An 18,614-nucleotide genomic window follows, 5' to 3' on the forward strand; every position below is an offset into this window, starting at 1 on the left:
TGTTGAGGACCTGAAGAAACGGCACTTAAGGCTTTGAGTATGTTAAAGTGTTTTAGCCACAGTACATGGGGAGCAGATAGGACTTGTCTGCTCTAGTTTGAACAGGGCATTTGTGTGATCTCAGCTCAATTATGAGTGCACAGTGTATGGGTCTGCGAGACCCTCGTATTTAAAGATGTTGAGCATGGTGCTCCATGAAGGGATTCGGTTGGCCTCTCAGGCATTCAGAACAAGTCCCATACCAATTGCCATCTAGAGATGGGTGTGGCCGGTCTTCATGTTTTGCATCATGGTGGAAGCAGATTTCCACCTTGGCTTCTCCGGAGGGTCAGACGTATTTTAGACTTGATGAATTTTAAGAAAGATCTACATAAGATTTTACATTTCAATCTCTGTTTTTTAACATTTTAGATATGCGTGAGGGTTTTACAATAGTGTATGCTAATGGCTCCAAGCAAGGGGATTCCCTTGGCTGCTCTGTCGTGTTCCCTAACCATGTCACCAGGATTTGCCTTCCTGACGAGTATACCGTTTTCTCAGCAGAGCTCCACCTGACCTTGAAGGCACTGGAGCAGATGCTTTGTATTCAGCACAAACAGTTTCTCATTTGCTCCAATCGTTACAGAACCTGTACCCAGCTGAGGAGTTGGTCTGAATGATACATGACCAACTGTACTTGCTCCAATGGCAGGGGAAGCAGGTGTCATTCTGCTAGGTGCCAGGTCATGTAGGCATATGGGGAAATGAACAGGCCGATCAGGCTGCCAAGGAGGCCTAGAGAAGACGGGATGTGGCACACTGTCCTATTTTCTTGCAGTCTGTCATTTCTGTGCTACACAAGAAATTCATGCAGTTGTGGGATGAGGAATGGCTGATGGTGACGGTCAGCAAGCTGCGGTTGGTGAAGTCAAAAACCCAGTCATGGTGTTCCTCCTGCCAGTTTCTCAGGCAGGATGAAGTGACCCTCACGAGTCTCAGAATTGGGCACTACCCTCTCACACATAGCTTTTTACTATGCTGAGAGAGTCCCCCATTTTGTGATGCTTGTGGCATGCACATCTCCATCCACCATATTTTAATGGAGTGCATTTTATATTTTGATGCGAGGGCAGAAGCAAATATTGGTGGGGATCTGCCCTCTATTTTCGCTGGTAATGAGATGAGTGTGACTAAGGTTTTAAAGTTTTGTGATGTGTCTGGACTCAGGCTTAAACTTTTAGGATGGAGGTTTTAGTGTGTTGCAGATTGAGTGGCTGGCTTCTCCATTTAAAAAAATTTTTTTTTTATTCTTGTGGTCAGCCAGCCATGTCCATCTGCTGTATTGTCTTAGCTCCTTATACCAATTTCTTCCTGTGTCGTTAATGTTTTACTATTGATGCAATACTTCGTTCCGTGGTTCTGTGTGGGTACACACATAGTTTTCCTACTTTTGTTACCTGCGTTTTACATGTTGTTTTATCTTCTTGTTTTGTATATTTTACTGACACTTGTCTCAATCTGTTTTCGCGCACGCGCTAAAGACCTTGCTGTCATGCACCCATACAAACATGTTTATGTCTGTGTCCAATGCTCAGCTTGCTCATCGTCTCAAGTGGTCCATTCTCTCCAACAAACACTCATGTGACTGTTTCCCCTCTGTCATTCGTTTGCTAACGCCTATCCCATCTGTTCGTCCAACTGGCAGCTTTCTGAAACTGACTGACAGCTATACTACTCACTGGCCGCTTTTGATAACACAATTTCTCCTGCATTGATGACCAGGTAGAATACCTTACAAAAGCTATCCTTACTGCCACGGAATGGTCCGTATGTCACACCTTTTTCTCGCCACGATGTGCCTCCGTTCCCTGGTGGACTGAGCTATGCCATGTCACAATTCACATGTGGAGATGAGCTCTCTGTATTTTTAAACGCCGTCCCACGGTGACGAACTGTATCCATTTCAAACAGCTACATGCTCAGTGTTGCTGCGTTTTTAGGGATAGCATAAAAGCTAGTTGGCTTTCTTTTCAAAGCTCTTCTGTTTTGTGGGGTAATCTCTGGTGGCTTTCAGGAACCACAGTTCATTCCCTGGTTCCTCATCTGACCATACCAAACAATGTCATTGTAGACCCTCTTGATATCTCCAACACCTTGGGACGATGTTTTGCAGACATTTCGAGTTCCATCCACTATCATCCTGCCTTTCTCCCTCTGAAACGGGTGGCGGAGGCAGTGATGATACCTTTCTCCTCCCAGAATTGTGAATGTTACAATACTGCTTTTGCTATGAGGGAGCTTAAACATGCACTGTCTTCATACCGATCATCTGCTCCAGGACCAGATGACATTCACATTCCAATGGTGCACCACCTATCTCTTGAGGGTCTAAGCTTTCTCCTCCATACATATAACTGCATTTGGACAGGTGGCATATTTTCCAGTCACTGGCATGAGGCCATTGTCATTCCCATACCTAAGCCTGGTCTTTCTTTTAGCTTCTGTGCAATCTTACCCGCCAGTAGCATCTGCAAGGTGTTGGAATATATGGAAGGTTGGCTGGTGTGGTGTCTTGAGTCTTGGAATCTCCTCACTAACAACCACTGTGGATTCCGTAGGCACTGCAGAAGTGCCAAACTGTGGCCATGTTTTTTCATTTGGAGAAGATGTATGAGACGAGCTGGAGAATGGGCATCCTCCGTAATATGTACGAGTCAGGCTTCTAGGGTCGCCTGCCCCTCTTTAGCTAGGAATTTTTAAAATACAGTGTTTTTAAGGTACATGTGGGCTTGGCTGTGCCAGAGACTTTTATTCAAGGGTCTTTATGCTGGGGCTGTTGACTGACCTTTGTCCTGGCGGCAAGATATTCTCTTCAGTTGTTATGCGAGCCATCTGTCTTCTATGCGCGGTCACTCATCCTGTGCTCCCTTTTTTGACGATTCCCTTGACTGCCAGTATGGACTGCGCCCATCTTCTCTGTTGCCTCCCGGAGTTCTCTTTCATTTGGTGCTTCAATAGCTTTGGTTTACACTTCCTGCCACATGCCTCATTGGTGTGAGCTCCTCACTGCCCTGGCTTCATGCCAAGGTACATGTTGATTTTGGTCTCCATTCACTTCCTAAGGACAGTACTCCAGGTCTGGTGTATCGTAGCAGAGTTTCTCGCACTCTGCTCGCAGCTTGAGGACAATGTCTCCATCTACACCAATGGTTCCAAGACTGATCGTGGTGTCAGGTGTGACTTTGTACTTGGTGATAAACCTTTTCAGTATTAGCTTCTTGACCAGTGCTCAATTTTTACTGGGGAGCTCTACGTATTTTATCAGGCAACTTGGTACATTCAGCAACACAGGCTTCCATTTGTCGTATCTGCTCAGATTCTCTCAGTGCTATTCAGAGCCTTTGTGCATTGTACATTAGTACAACAGATCCAAGAAAGTCTCCACTCACTTACTGTGGTGGTGGTGGGGGGGGGGGGGGGGGGGTGGCACATGTTGGGGTGCTTGGTCACGTCAGCATACCAGGGAATGAGGCTTCTGATGCTGCTGCAAAGGCTGCAGCTCTCCTTTCTCAGTCTGCTAGTCATTCTGTTCCTCTGATCATGTTGCCGTCTGTCGGCATGTAGTATCACTTTGGAGTGCACAGTGGTCTTCTCTCCAGGGGAACAAACACTGAGATAGTAAACATCTCCCAGTAGCATGGTCAACTTCCTCTTGGCCCTCATGTTGTGAGGAGCTCATTCTAGACCAGCTGCATATAGGACACTGTTGTTTTAGCCACCACCATTTATTAAATGGCGACCCTGCCTCACTCTGTGCCTACTGCTCTCAACCCTTGACAATGTGCCACTTTGTGATCCGGTACACGTTTTTTTTAACTGTTTACATTTACATCTATGTTTGCCGTCTACTTTGTCAAATGTTTCAACCGATGACACATGTTCTGTCGATCGCGTCTTAACTTTTTATTCACCGCAACGGCATAGTGAAGCAAATTTGATCACCCCCATGGCACCCCCACTGTCTCAACAATGTTTTGAGACATTTTCCCTAGGGACATCCTTGTCCTTAGAGGCTTCTCATTTAAAGTTGCTTGATTAGGTTTTTGCCTTTTTCGCCTCAGGTCTTTATTTAGTACTTGTTTTTTCTTATGTTATGATATGGGCGCTTATGACCTTTGCAGTTTTCTGCCCTAAAGCAAAAAGAAAAAAATTATATAGTTTTCTGAGACCCTTTAACCAAAAAAGCTACCCAGTCCCCACTACACAGCTCCCACTTCCTGTCTGTAGTGGACTTCTGTCCTGTTAAGTGGAACCCGAAAACCCACCTTTCTGTCGCAAGTCAAGGAATCTGCAGTGTGCACAATCACAGAACCATCTGAGCCTCTGATTCAGACCCTTTATTCAGAACCATGCACACAGGTGGACTGTTTCGAACATATGAAACATTTTATCATCAGTGTCTCATCCTTAGCCACATAAATTTTTGTTCAATCCATTTGGGTGGCCGAAAGAAGTTGTTCAGTCACTTCTGTCAACTTACCCCAGTGATTCATGACCCTTGTCTGTAGTGTCAACGAAACAGTATACAAAGGGCTACCACAATCAGCTCCATGTGCACTCTAGAAGCCTCGTGGTGACAATAGAAGTTCATTTAGGTGACTTTGACATCAGCCCAGGCACCAGGAGAGAGACTAGCTTCTCATCCCACCCTTGAAAAACAGAAAGGATAATGTGGATATTTATGACTTGTCTACTGAAACAATTTTATTGTAGCGTGAAGGGCTGCATTGCTCCTGTGAGCTACATTTGTCAACTTCTTTGCCTGGTGTTGCACTGTCTGTGATCTTCAGATTCGACAGGAATCCTGTAGACAATGTAGGCATGATGTAACAAAGGCCAAATAACTATATTGTAAAATTTTTGCCAGAAAATATCATTCCATGCTTCATATCCTAATATTCCAGACTTCTGAGTATTCTAACTTCAGGACCCTTTTCATAAAGCCCTGCATTTGTATGCATGTGTATATACATTAGCATTTCATTTCCAGACATACAGGATATTCAGTAACCAGCATTTGTGTTACATTGCTGTTCTGAAGATTGTTTAGAATATTTCCCAAAACAGTAATAATTGTCATTATTTTTTATTGCGTGCCCAGAATTGAGGCTTTGAGATAGATGTCTCATCGACAGAGTTTTGGTAAAATACTAGCTCAGTTGGGAAAGCACAAAGGAAGAAATCGCCCATGGCCTTGCTGTAAGAAACCATAACAGCATTTATAAAAAGTGATTTAGGGAAATAATAATGTACAGAAAGTTCTGGTTGAGAATAACAAATTATTTTGGAATAAAGGAGACGACTCACCTAAAGACAGAAGCACTGCCTCGTTGACAGATACCCACACAAAAGGTACAGAGCTTTACTTTGCTAGCTTTTGGGATGGAATTCCTTTCTCAAGGTGTAGGAGAAATGTGCGCGTGCATGCACACACACACATGCACACACCTGTCTCCCTACATAGTGTGCTGAAGCCATCACATAAGCATCTTTTTTGTGATGTGCAAATGTATACTATGTTTTAAATCCTTTATTCGCAGCAGAATTCTTAGCAGTCTTTGCTTAGGAAATAACGGTTTTGCCATTTTGATTAGTTTTGTGTACTTTTGGACTGAAATTCACTCAACAGTACTTTTTCATTTTGAAAAGAATAGTATAGTTGCAGTAGGGGTAAAATGCTACTGTGTTGACAGCTTCTACTAACTGTAGAGCATAGTCTCCAAATGACAGACACGAAACAAATGTAGAACCTATTCAAAGCAACAAATATTATAATGATCTCATATCACTAATAATCCTCAAAGCAGTTTTTATAACAAAGGTGCAACTCATGGTGCCAATACAAATTTCTTTTCCTCCCCCCTCCTTCTGTATAGAACATACATTTTCAATGTCCAGGGGGAACGATTTTTCAATAGAAAGCAGGCTGACATCACAGTCAGATGGCTAGGAGCCCAGGTAATAGTCTGCACATTTCAGCAAATTCTGTAGATGAAGAGCTGACATTCCACTTCATGAATTTACACCACTCTAATCTGGTTGCTATGCATTCATCTATTATGTTATGTACCAGTACACTTTTTAATGCTGTTTTGCAGTCACGCTTACGCTCCTTCACTAATGTTGGATGTTCATTAGCTGGGACATTGAACTGACACACACACATTATGATTGAATGGTGTGAATGAGTTTCAGCCATGCAGGACTGAATTTTTATATAGCAGTTACTTTTTTAATGGCAAGGCTTTGTATCAGTGACCTCGAATATACTGTGTACTTGCTATTGTAATATTTTACTATTTTCCTGTGTAGCTGAAATAACTACCCAAGTATCATGTAATTCTTTACAGAGTGGGGATTCATCCAAAACTAGTCTGGGAGCTGTAGAGAATGCTGCAAAAGGCACATGGAACATAGCACTGAAGGAACCATTAAGTTCTGGGAAAACAGTGACTGTAAGTATGTTTTTATATTTTTTAAAATAATGGCAGCATTATTGTATGCATTTTCTGTATGTTAGTGCAATTAAATTATCAGATCTGTCAGAGCTAATGTGATTTTCAGTGATGGAATGTGGTTTACTTATAAAACATTCTGTCATGGTAAGTTATCCTGTCTAATGGGCAGTATAAGCATTTTGGCTTTGTTATTTGGACATAAGATTGTTATTCTGCCTGTGAAATTTTGTTTGGTGTTCTTAACGTAGTCTAACCAGTCACTGTACTTGATTACTGAATGAATGTTGTGACTTATTCTGTTTTAAAATATTAGGAAATTGTATTGTAATCCTCCATGCGTATACCTCAAAGTGGATATGGTGAAGTGGAAAGAGAAAAAGGAAACATGGTCAGAATCATCTTGCCAGTGGCATAATTTCTCTGCTCTCGTGAAATGTTTAAAGTTGAATACTAAGTGATTTCATTTGCAAGCTGAACAATCTGCTCCCTCTTCCCCCCTCCCCCCCCCCCCTTGGGTTTATGAAATTATTGGTATTGATAAACAGTTGGTGGTTGTAAAATTAAAGTAGTGGTTGGATTAATTAGCAGCTGATATTACTGTTGTAATTTCAAGCAGAATTCAATTCAATACTGTAATAGTTCATGTATGAATTAAATTATTGGCATACCATATGAAAATATTCTGTTATTTTTCATTCATCAGCAATATGTGCGCAGTTGTGATTGTGTCATGATGGACTCGTCAGTTACGTCTTTTGGCAGTATTCTGTGTGCTCTCTGCGAAGAGAAGATGAATTCAGTGTCGTCTCAGCATGTAGTTGCCTGCTCCAGAACTAAGCTGGGACTTTTTTTAAAGAGCTTGTTGTTCTGTACATGCAAAATGTGTGTGCATATGCATGTGCACGCTTGCGATCACATGCTGCCCAAAGGTCTCCCAAGTACACAACTGGAGTTTCCTACGTGTGTTTGTAAAAACACGTTCACTGATCCAGAAACCCAACACAATCCTTGCAGCTTTTTATTTGGACATTTACAATTCCTTTAGTCAATTCAACCTTACACAGACACCAGGCAGATTAGCAGCACTCGAGGTAGGATTATGGGAGTGCATGGTCAACTTTTTCCTTGAGAGAGAAGCTTCGCTTTCCCTGAGCCTATGTAGTTAATCAGTCTGAGTTTGCATTTTCTTCAGTATGCATGCCTATTTATAGTTGGTACCCCACCTTCATGTTCCCGGAATTAACATTTTCCTGGCGTTTATGGCTTTTTTTATCCCATCAAATTTCCTATATTCACAATGTTAATTCACACATGATTTTTCATTAACATATTCACAGTTTTCCCATGATTTTCACTTTCTGTATTGCATATGCACAGCTTTGCGATCATTGTGATCGTCATGACTCCTTAGCAAACACACATTTTTATTGTTTGGCCACTTGTAGCAGCACTGGTTGACACCTTTGCTCTCTCTGTGATGCTCTGTTTCTGTTTTAAATAATGAAGCACTGCACCAATTACATATTTTTTTCATGCTTAGCTAGAAACATTTTGAGAATTTATTCTTGTTGTCATGTGCAAATATTTGCATAAGTATTTTTTGTGGTGTTGCACAAACAAACAGTGTAAGTGGTTGTTTGAATGTCTGTGCTTTTCTGTATAATGGAGGAGCACAATACCTTATAACCTCAAAAAGACGACTTCAGTGCAAGAGACATGTAACAAAATACCTATGTAAATATTAGCACATGACAATGAAAATAAATTCTTGAAATTCATCATGCTAAGCATGAAAAAATATGCAATTGGTGCAGTGTTTCATTACGCAAATGGGGAATGACACAATTCAGGCTTTCTAAAAACATTGATCTGATAAATGAAATTATGTCAAATGTTTCTACTTCCCAGACAGATACCAGTTCCAGTTAATTCAGTGGCTAAATGTAGTAAAAAATTCATATAACCTGTATTAGATATTAACCAAGTCCCTGACAAGTATTTTGATACCTGTTATATATCATATATCAACTTTGATAATGCGAAATCTATACGTAACTTTTTACTGCTTAAAACGTTATTTCCCACATTTCGCATTTTCGTGCATTTTACACAATTTTTTTTTTTTTTAAAGTCCCTTGAAAATTGTAAAAACATTGTTTCACTGTACATTGAGAAAGTGCCTGTCAGTTTTGTCTGAGTGTACAAATTTCTTTATGTTTGTTGGTGTTTAAAGAGAGCTACTAGTCACCACAAATACACCATGGGCACTCACAAATCCTCAGGATTGTGTCACACTGGACCATGTGGCATTTAATAGGAGTGGATTTAAAACCCCATCCATCCATCCATCCAGTCTGAGATGTTGTGAGGTGTCCCTTTACCATTGTTGTTGTGCTCTTCAGTCCAAAGACTGGTTGCTACAGTTTTATGTGCTGGTCTGTCCCCTGCAAGCCTCATCATCTCTGCATAACTGCTGCCAGCCTATGTCCATTTGAATCTGGTTACTGTATTCAAGCCTTGTTCTCTGTCTACAGTCCCCCCCCCCCTCCCTCCCTCCCTCCTTACTAACATCTATTGCCAAATTGAAAATTCCTTTATACCTGAGTATGTGTCCTGTCAACTGATTCATTCTTTTAGTCATGTTGAATCACAAATTTCTTTTTTCCCAAATTTGGTTCTCTACCACCTCATTTATGTTTCAATCTACTCATATCTAATGTTCAACATTATTTTCACATTTCGAAAGATTTTATTCTCCTCTTGGCTGAACTACTTGCTGTTCACATTCACTTCCATACAAGGCTACATTCTAGACAGATACCTTCAGAAAACACATCCTATCACTTAAATTAATATTACATGTTAAGAAACTGCTCTTCAGAAATGTTTTTCTTTCTGTTGTCAGTCTGCATTTTATAGCCTCTCTATTTTGACCATCATAAATTATTTTGTCATCTGAATAGCAAAACTCATCCAATTCTTTTAAGTGTCTCATTCCCTCAGCATTGCCTGATTTAATTCTACTACATTCCATTACCCTTCTTTTAACTTTGTTGTGGTTCACCTTATCATCTCTTTTCGAGACACTGTCCCTTCTGTTCAACTGCACTTCCAAATCCTTACCCATCTAGCAGAATTACAAGGTCATCGGCAAACCTGAACATTTTTATTTCTTGTGCCTAAACTTCCTCCTTGGTTTTCTTCGAAGCTTACTCATTGTACATACAAATTGAATAAAATTGGGGCTAGGTTACAAACCTGTCTCACTCCCTTCTCAACTAAGGCTTCCTTTTCATATTCTTCAACTATTGCAACTGTAGTCTGGATTCTGTGTAAATGTAAATAATCTTTCACTCCATGTATTTCTTCCCAGCTGACCGATGACCAAGCAGTTTGCCCCCCCCCCCCCCCCCCCTCCACCCCTCTCTTAAACAAACTAACCAACCATCCCAGCTGCCTTCCAAATTTCAAAGACTGTAGTCCAATCTACACTGTTGAAAACTTTCTCCAAATCTGCAAATACTATAGATATAGGTTCGCTTTTTTTCAACCTATCTTCTAGGATAAGTCATAGATCAGTAGTTCCTTGTGTGTTCCTATATTTCTTCAGAACCCAAGCTAATCTTCAGTAAGGCTGGCTTCTACCAGCTTTTCCATTCGCCTGTAAATAAATCATGCCAGTATTTGCAACCATGATTTATTAAGATGTTTAAGGGTATTTTCCCTGCGTCATATATCTTACACACCATATGGGAAAGTTTTCTCGTAGCTGGCTCTCCCAAAGATTTTCATAATTCTGAAAGAATGTTGTCTATTCCAGTAGCTTTTTTTCCAGGTCTTTCAGTGCTCTGTCAAATTATTCCCACAGCATTGTATCTCCACTCTCATCATTCTCTTTCCATAATATTGTCCTCTAGTTAAATTTCCGTTAGATAGGCCATCTTATATAGCTCTTCCATCTTTCAGCTTTCACGTTTTGTCTTAGTACTGGCTTGTTATCAAAGCTATTGATATTTGTATAGCTGCCGCTCTTTTTCTCAAAAGATCTCTTTAAATATCCTGTAGTAGGCACCATCTATCTTTCCCCTAGTTATACATGCTTTTGCAGCCTTGCATTTGTCCAACAAAAACAATCAGTTATTGATAAAATTATTTAATTGGATAGATAAAAAATCTACTCACCAAGTGGTGGCAGAAGACACACATAAGGCTATTGTGATTGGCAAGCTTTTGGAGCATTCTGCCTGAAGAAGGAGCCACTGGCTCCGAAAGCTTGCCAATCACAACAGTCTCTTATGTTTTTGTCCTGCCGCCACTTAGTAAGTAGATTTTTTTCACACACACACACACACACACACACTACGCCTTGTTGTTTTTACGTATATGAACATCTGCCGCCTTTCTTGTTTCATGTCTTGAAACTACCCATTTGTCATCTGTTATATTCCTTTTGCCTGTTTCAGTCCAGCATTGCCTAATGATCTCTCTGAAACTTTCGGCACACTATGGTTCCTTCAATTTATTCACCTCCCATATCTTTAATTTCCCACCTTTCTGTGATTTCTTCAGTTGTAATCTCCAGACCATAACCAATCAGTTGTGGGCAGCATCAACATGTCTCTCTTGGAAATGTCTTAAAAGTTTAAAATGTGGCTTCAAAAACTCTGTCATACCATTATATGTAATGGTCATCCAGAAAGTAAAGCCGAACGATTGCACATCACTCCTGGCAATGATCCCATTTCAGTGTGAGCCGAGTTTTGTTGCTGAGCAGGAATGGAGGTGCCCATTGAAAATCCTGCCAAATGCAAAAAATGTGGTGTCATTCATTCAATCTGTGGGGAGTGCATACCAAGAGGAGAAACAATAAGTTCAGAGACATATTGTGAAACTCTTCATCGACTTCAGGAGAAAGAAAACTGGCGTTCTACGGATCGGAGTGTGGAATGTCAGATCCCTTAATCGGGCAGGTAGGTTAGAAAATTCAAAAAGGGAAATGGAGAGGTTAAAGTTAGATATAGTGGGAATTAGTGAAGTTCGGTGGCAGGAGGAACAAGACTTCTGGTCAGGTGACTACAGGGTTATAAACACAAAATCAAATAGGGGTAATGCAGGAGTAGGTTTAATAATGAATAGGAAAATGGGAATGCGGGTAAGCTACTACAAACAGCATAGTGAACGCATTGTTGTGGCCAAGATAGATACGAAGCCCACACCTACTACAGTAGTACAAGTTTATATGCCAACTAGCTCTGCAGATGACGAAGAAATTGAAGAAATGTATGATGAAATAAAAGAAATTATTCAGATAGTGAAGGGAGACGAAAATTTAATAGTCATGGGTGACTGGAATTCGAGTGTAGGAAAAGGGAGAGTTGGAAATGTAGTAGGTGAATATGGATTGGGGCTAAGAAATGAAAGAGGAAGCCGCCTGGTAGAATTTTGCACAGAGCACAACATAATCATAGCTAACACTTGGTTTAAGAATCATGAAAGAAGGTTGTATACATGGAAGAACCCTGGAGATACTAAAAGGTATCAGATAGATTATATAATGGTAAGACAGAGATTTAGGAACCAGGTTTTAAAGTGTAAGACATTTCCTGGGCCAGATGTGGACTCTGACCACAATCTATTGGTTATGACCTCTAGATTAAAACTGAAGAAACTGCAAAAAGGTGGGAATTTAAGGAGATGGGAACTGGATAAACTGAAAGAACCAGAGGTTGTACAGAGTTTCAGGGAGAGCATAAGGGAACAATTGACAGGAATGGGGGAAAGAAATACAGTAGAAGAAGAATGGGTAGCTTTGAGGGATGAAGTAGTGAAGGCAGCAGAGGATCAAGTACGTAAAAGGACGAGGGCTAGTAGAAATCCTTGGGTAACAGAAGAAATATTGAATTTAATTGATGAAAGGAGAAAATATAAAAATGCAGTAAATGAAGCAGGCAAAAAGGAATACAAACGTCTCAAAAATGATATCGACAGGAAGTGCAAAATGGCTAAGCAGGGATGGCTAGAGGACAAATGTAAGGATGTAGAGGCTTATCTCACTAGGGGTAAGATAGATACTGCCTACAGGAAAATTAAAGAGACCTTTGGAGATAAGAGAACCACTTGTATGAATATCAAGAGCTCAGATGGAAACCCAGTTCTAAGCAAAGAAGGGAAAGCAGAAAGGTGGAAGGAGTATATAGAGGGTCTATACAAGGGCGATGTACTTGAGGACAATATTATGGAAATGGAAGAGGATGTAGATGAAGATGAAATGGGAGATACGATACTGTGTGAAGAGTTTGACAGAGCACTGAAAGACCTGAGTCGAAACAAGGCCCCGGGAGTAGACAACATTCCATTGTAACTACTGACGGCCTTAGGAGAGCCAGTCCTGACAAAACTCTACCATCTGGTGAGCAAAATGTATGAAACAGGTGAAATACCCTCAGACTTCAAGAAGAATATAATAATTCCAATCCCAAAGAAAGCAGGTGTTGACAGATGTGAAAACTACCGAACAATCAGTTTAATAAGCCACAGCTGCAAAATACTAACAGAAATTCTTTACAGACGAATGGAAAAACTGGTAGAAGCCGACCTCGGGGAAGATCAGTTTGGATTCCGTAGAAACACTGGAACAAGTGAGGCAATACTGACCTTACGACTTATCTTAGAAGAAAGATTAAGGAAAGGCAAACCTACGTTTCTATCATTTGTAGACTTAGAGAAAGCTTTTGACAATGTTGACTGGAATACTCTCTTTCAAATTCTAAAGGTGGCAGGGGTAAAATACAGTGAGCGAAAGGCTATTTACAATTTGTACAGAAACCAGATGACAGTTATAAGAGTCGAAGGGCATGAAAGGGAAGCAGTGGTTGGGAAGGGAGTTAGACAGGGTTGTAGCCTCTCCCCGATGTTATTCTATCTGTATATTGAGCAAGCAGTAAAGGAAACAAAAGAAAAATTCGGAGTAGGTATTAAAATCCATGGAGAAGAAATAAAAACTTTGAGGTTCGCCGATGACATTGTAATTCTGTCAGAGACAGCAAAGGACTTGGAAGAGCAGTTGAATGGAATGGACAGTGTCTTGAAAGGAGGATATAAGATGAACATCAACAAAAGCAAAACGAGGATAATGGAATGTAGTCGAATTAAGTCGGTAGATGCTGAGGGAATTAGATTAGGAAATGAGACACTTAAAGTAGTAAAGGAGTTTTGCTATTTGGGGAGCAAAATAACTGATGATGGTCAAAGTAGAGAGGATATAAAATGTAGACTGGCAATGGCAAGGAAAGCGTTTCTGAAGAAGAGAAATTTGTTAACATCGAGTATAGATTTAAGTGTCAGGAAGTCATTTATGAAAGTATTTGTATAGAGTGTAGCCATGTATGGAAGTGAAACATGGACGATAAATAGTTTGGACAAGAAGAGAATAGAAGTTTTCGAAATGTGGTGCTACAGGAGAATGCTGAAGATTAGATGGGTAGATCACATAACTAATGAGGAAGTATTGAATAGTATTGGGGAGAAGAGAAGTTTGTGGCACAACTTGACCAGAAGAAGGGATCGGTTGGTAGGACATGTTCTGAGGCATCAAGGGATCACCAATTTAGTATTGGAGGGCAGCGTGGAGGGTAAAAATCGTAGAGGGAGACCAAGAGATGAATACACTAAGCAGATTCAGAAGGAAGTAGGTTGCAGTAGGTACTGGGAGATGAAGAGGCTTGCACAGGATAGAGTAGCATGGAGAGCTGCATCAAACCAGTCTCAGGACTGAAGACAACAACAACAACAACAACAACAACAGAGGAGTACGACATGGGAACTGAAAAACTGGCCAGTGGTACAATAAGTGCCTTGACAGCTATGGCAACTACATTGAAAAGTAGAGTAAGGCACTGTAACTTTAAAGTTATGTGTTGCTATCTTTCATTTTTGTTTAGTTATGCCAAAATGTTCTTTACTTTCTGGACAACCCTTGTAAGCCGTCTGAAATCATCTAGTGTCCCCAGGTCTCTTCCACATATACAAGCTTCTTTCACAATTTTTAACCCCAGGATTGTCAATGATTAAATTGTGGTGTGTACAAAATTCTACTGAGCAGCTTCCTCTTAATATTTTTTCTTCTTCTTTTTCCTAGTACCAAATTACAGTCACCCATCACAATTAAATGTTCGTATTCTTTAACTATCTGAATAATTTCCTTTATCTCATCATACAGTCTTTCAGCAGCCTCATCTGTGGAGCTAGTTGTCTTATAAACTTGTTCTACTATAGTGTGTGTTTGCTTATATCTTGGCTACGGTAATGCGTCTACCATTATGTTCATAATAGCTTACGTCATTTAGGTTCTCCTATTCATTATTACTCCTACATTACCATTACTTGGTTTTGTGTTGATAAAGCTATACTGACCTGACCAGAATTCTTGTTCTCACTGCCACCTCACTTAACTTGTTCTCACAGTATCTAACTTTAGCCTCTGTGTCATTCCATGTCAAATATCCTAATTTTGGAATGTTTTCCTTCTTGACTATTTCAGAATTCTGTAAAATTTTATGTGAAGATCCCTACATGTCCCTAATGAACGTTGGTGAAGTTTAACATTCATTGAAGCAATACTGGCTGAGATAAAGTCACTTGTTTGCCTCCATGTGGAACTCCATGAAGATTAAGCGTAAATTTCTGACAACTGTGAGCTGTTATACCAGGCATTATTTTATTGAAAGATATGAAATGTGACAGTCTTACACAACTTTGTTTTCTCTTAAGATTTATTTGGACCAGAATTTTACAAGCCATATTCAGCCAGAAAATTTTGCGCGAAATTGCCCTAAAATGTCGACACCCAAAAAAATTTCAAAGTTTGGCTGCTTATATCACAGGGATTAAAGGTATGGCAGTATGAAACTTGGCATGTAGTAACCTAACAACACAATGTTCTTGAATTTGTAGTCTCATTGGTGTACCATAAAATAAGTGCAAAGTTGTAGATTTTGTAAGAAGATCAAAAATGATTTATTGTCAACCATATTTTGTAAAAAACTGCATCCTATAAAACTTTCCAGACTGGCCTCATTAGAAAGACCAAGGTTGTAACCACAAAAAGTGTATTTGATTATCCAATGTGAACTAACTGTGCTAGAAATTTGAAACAAGTTCAGTACAAAGTTTGTGGTATGAAAAAAAATGTAAACTTCAGTTTCTTGTATCGCGTAGAGTGAACACATGGTAAACATGAAACTTAATGTGCACTAGCTCAGTAGTACAGTCTTCAAAACCACTCTCATTCGAAACAACCTCCCACCCCCACCCTTAGAACAATGGTTTTAATTTCCAACATGGGCTAACAGTGCTACATAAGTTATAATTTGAGGTAAAATAGCCAGAAAAAATCAAGCTGCGAATAAAGTGTTAACATTGGCTTTTTATATGTCATTGGTTAAGGGCATGGTAAACGTGGAACTTTGGACACAACTACTTAGCAATGAAAGGTTTTTCAAATATAAAATATCATTCACATACTGCTTCCCAAGGTTGTACGATGACAGTTCAAACCTGATTTTCGTAAAAATCGCAAAAATAGTTCACATTCGGTGTACTTTTAGGAAATCTGTTTCCTGTAATTGATTTCAAACTAATTCCAACATGCAATAACAATACCTAAAACTGATGGACAAATTTGAGTAACTGTACCATGGCAAATTTCAAAAAATGGGAACTGCTATGTTGAGAAGTTTAAATTTAAAATTGATATTACTTGCTGCCTATGGGAGATACTCATGCAGATTTGAGAATTGGAGATAAGGTACTTCGCAAATGGCTTTGTGAGCAGACGAAGCCTTGCAACCCAAATGGAAATGGGATTACACGCCTGGGAACATGGATGAAGAGCTGACCTATGGCTGGTATTGCACAACCATCAAGCATGACCCCAGGGACTGGGTGTTTGTGTTGTCATCATCATCATCATCATCATTTGTGGCATTGGCTAGATTGTACTGTGTAAAAATTAGGACTTTGTACGGGTGCTGATGACTGAGCATTTGAGTGCTCCACAAACCAATCATCATCATCATCATCATCATCATCATAAGGCATGATGCCTATGAGCAATAGGGTAGCTGGTTCATGTTCTTGAACCAGTAGTGTCAATGTCACCCTGGACCAATGCAGTATAGTGAGATATTACTTGTCATTTTAGAGATAGAAACAACATGCAATGAAACATGGACAATCCTCCATCATTTTCAGATATTTTTAGTGCACTGCATGCACATTGGAAAATCGAATGTGATTATCTGACTGCTTGAAAACGTTGTCTTTACAACTGCGTTTCCTTTGAAATCTATTACAGAAAAGAGATTTACTAAAAGTAGACTAAATGTGAACTATTTTGGCAATATTTATGAAAATCATGTTTGTACTGACTTTGCAGAAATTTGGAAAGCAGTAAATGAATATTCAAAATTGTTAAAGCTTTTGTGGCTACTTGTTGACAAATTGCCTATTGGCTTGTGTCTCAGGTTCTTTGGCTGATGTTAGTTTGATGATTTTACTGATGTTTTGCCAGCACAAGTAGCTGGCATTGTCAAAGCTTCGTCCTCCATTACTGATGATAGACTGGAGTTGAGCTCACTGCTGCAGATTATGTGAACCTGACATGTCAACATCCAAGGGCTTTTCCGTGGTCAATTCCGGTGCAGTTCTTCCCTTACTACCTGCAACAGTCATTCGCTACAGCACAGGAATCCAGGATCCTCTCCTGTTGAAACTATTGTCATGTTTATGTACTTTTATAGTTTCTCTGAACAAGCAGGTATGATTGCACTTCTTTACAGCAAGAATTTCCATGTCGGTGAATTTACTATGTGGTTGCTCTCACACAGCGCATGCTTCACCATGGATGATTTCTCCACCTGCCCCAGCCTACAATGCCACTTCTGTTGGTTGTTTCAAAATGGTTCAAATGGCTCTAAGCACTATGGGACTTAACATCTGAGGTCATCAGTCCCCTAGACTTGGAACTACTTAAACCTAACTAACCTAAGGACATCACACACATCCATGCCTGAGGCAGGATTCGAACCTGCAACCATAGCAGCAGCACGGTTCTGGACTGAAGCGCCTAGAACCGCTCGGTCACAGCGACCGGCTGTGTTGGTTGGTCATCCAGACATTCCAACATAGACTGTTCTGCATATACATGGTATGTGGTATATTTCCCTTATTGCAAGCGGGTGCCTTTTCTCCTTTCCCAATCGGAGACACTCATTGATCGTGTTTGTCAGTTAATAAATAGTCTTTATGCCTTGTTTGCTCAATATACAGTTGATTCTGTTCATCACTCTGGGAATGTACGACAGAAAGGGCGTACCTGACCTTTCTTTTCCGATATGTCACTTCAATGAGTGTTTGATTCTGTGACACACCTTATTTAACTGGTGGAGTACCCATTGCCACTCAGACTATTTTCCAGGTGTTGCATGCCATGTCCAACGTTCTGCGGCTCACATGGGCACATTAATCACTCGTCTTTTCTGGCTCGAGTGATGATTTGACAGTTTGTGCAGGTATTGGTCTGTGTATGTTGGTTTGTGATACATGCTATGTGCTATCCCTCATGACCAGCACATCTAGAAAGGGCAGCTGTTTGTCCTTTTCTATCTCCATGGTAAATTTTATGTTGGTATGGAGACTGTTTGAGTGTCTTAGGAAGTCATGGAGCTTTTTCCCACCACAGCTCCACACTATGAAAGTATCATCGACATATGTGTACCACATCTTAGGTTGACAAGGTGCCAATTCTATTCCTGCACTTTGAAATGTTTCATGAAGAAGTTGGCCACCACTGGACTAAGTAGACTATCCATGGAGACACTCTCCAGCTTAGAAGTTGCCATTCCACATGAAATAGTTCATGGTGAGACATGCATGAAAGAGCTTGGTGATGTCTTGTGGGGAAAATGGAACCAATGTGCTCAAGAGTGGCAGTGAGTGGCATCTTGCTTAACAAGGAAACATCCTGAAAACTAGAGGAGAAAGAAAGGTCAGGTACAGCCTTTCTGCCATACATTCCCAGAGTTGCTGACAGAATCAGCCATATATTGCGCTAACACG

At 40.3% G+C, this 18,614-nt stretch overlaps 1 protein-coding gene across 1 annotated transcript in view; it reads left to right on the forward strand.

The window, feature by feature from the left end:
- Positions 1-18,614, forward strand: part of LOC126470482 (dolichyl-diphosphooligosaccharide--protein glycosyltransferase subunit 1) — a 96,702-nt gene that overhangs the window by 14,762 nt on the left and 63,326 nt on the right. The window contains exon 2 of the mRNA XM_050098352.1: positions 6,390-6,494. Within this exon, the coding sequence (XP_049954309.1) occupies positions 6,390-6,494 (105 nt within the window). The remainder of the gene's footprint in view (positions 1-6,389; positions 6,495-18,614) is intronic.

Source organism: Schistocerca serialis, chromosome 3 (assembly GCF_023864345.2).
Source record: "Schistocerca serialis cubense isolate TAMUIC-IGC-003099 chromosome 3, iqSchSeri2.2, whole genome shotgun sequence".
Lineage (NCBI taxonomy): Eukaryota > Metazoa > Arthropoda > Insecta > Orthoptera > Acrididae > Schistocerca > Schistocerca serialis.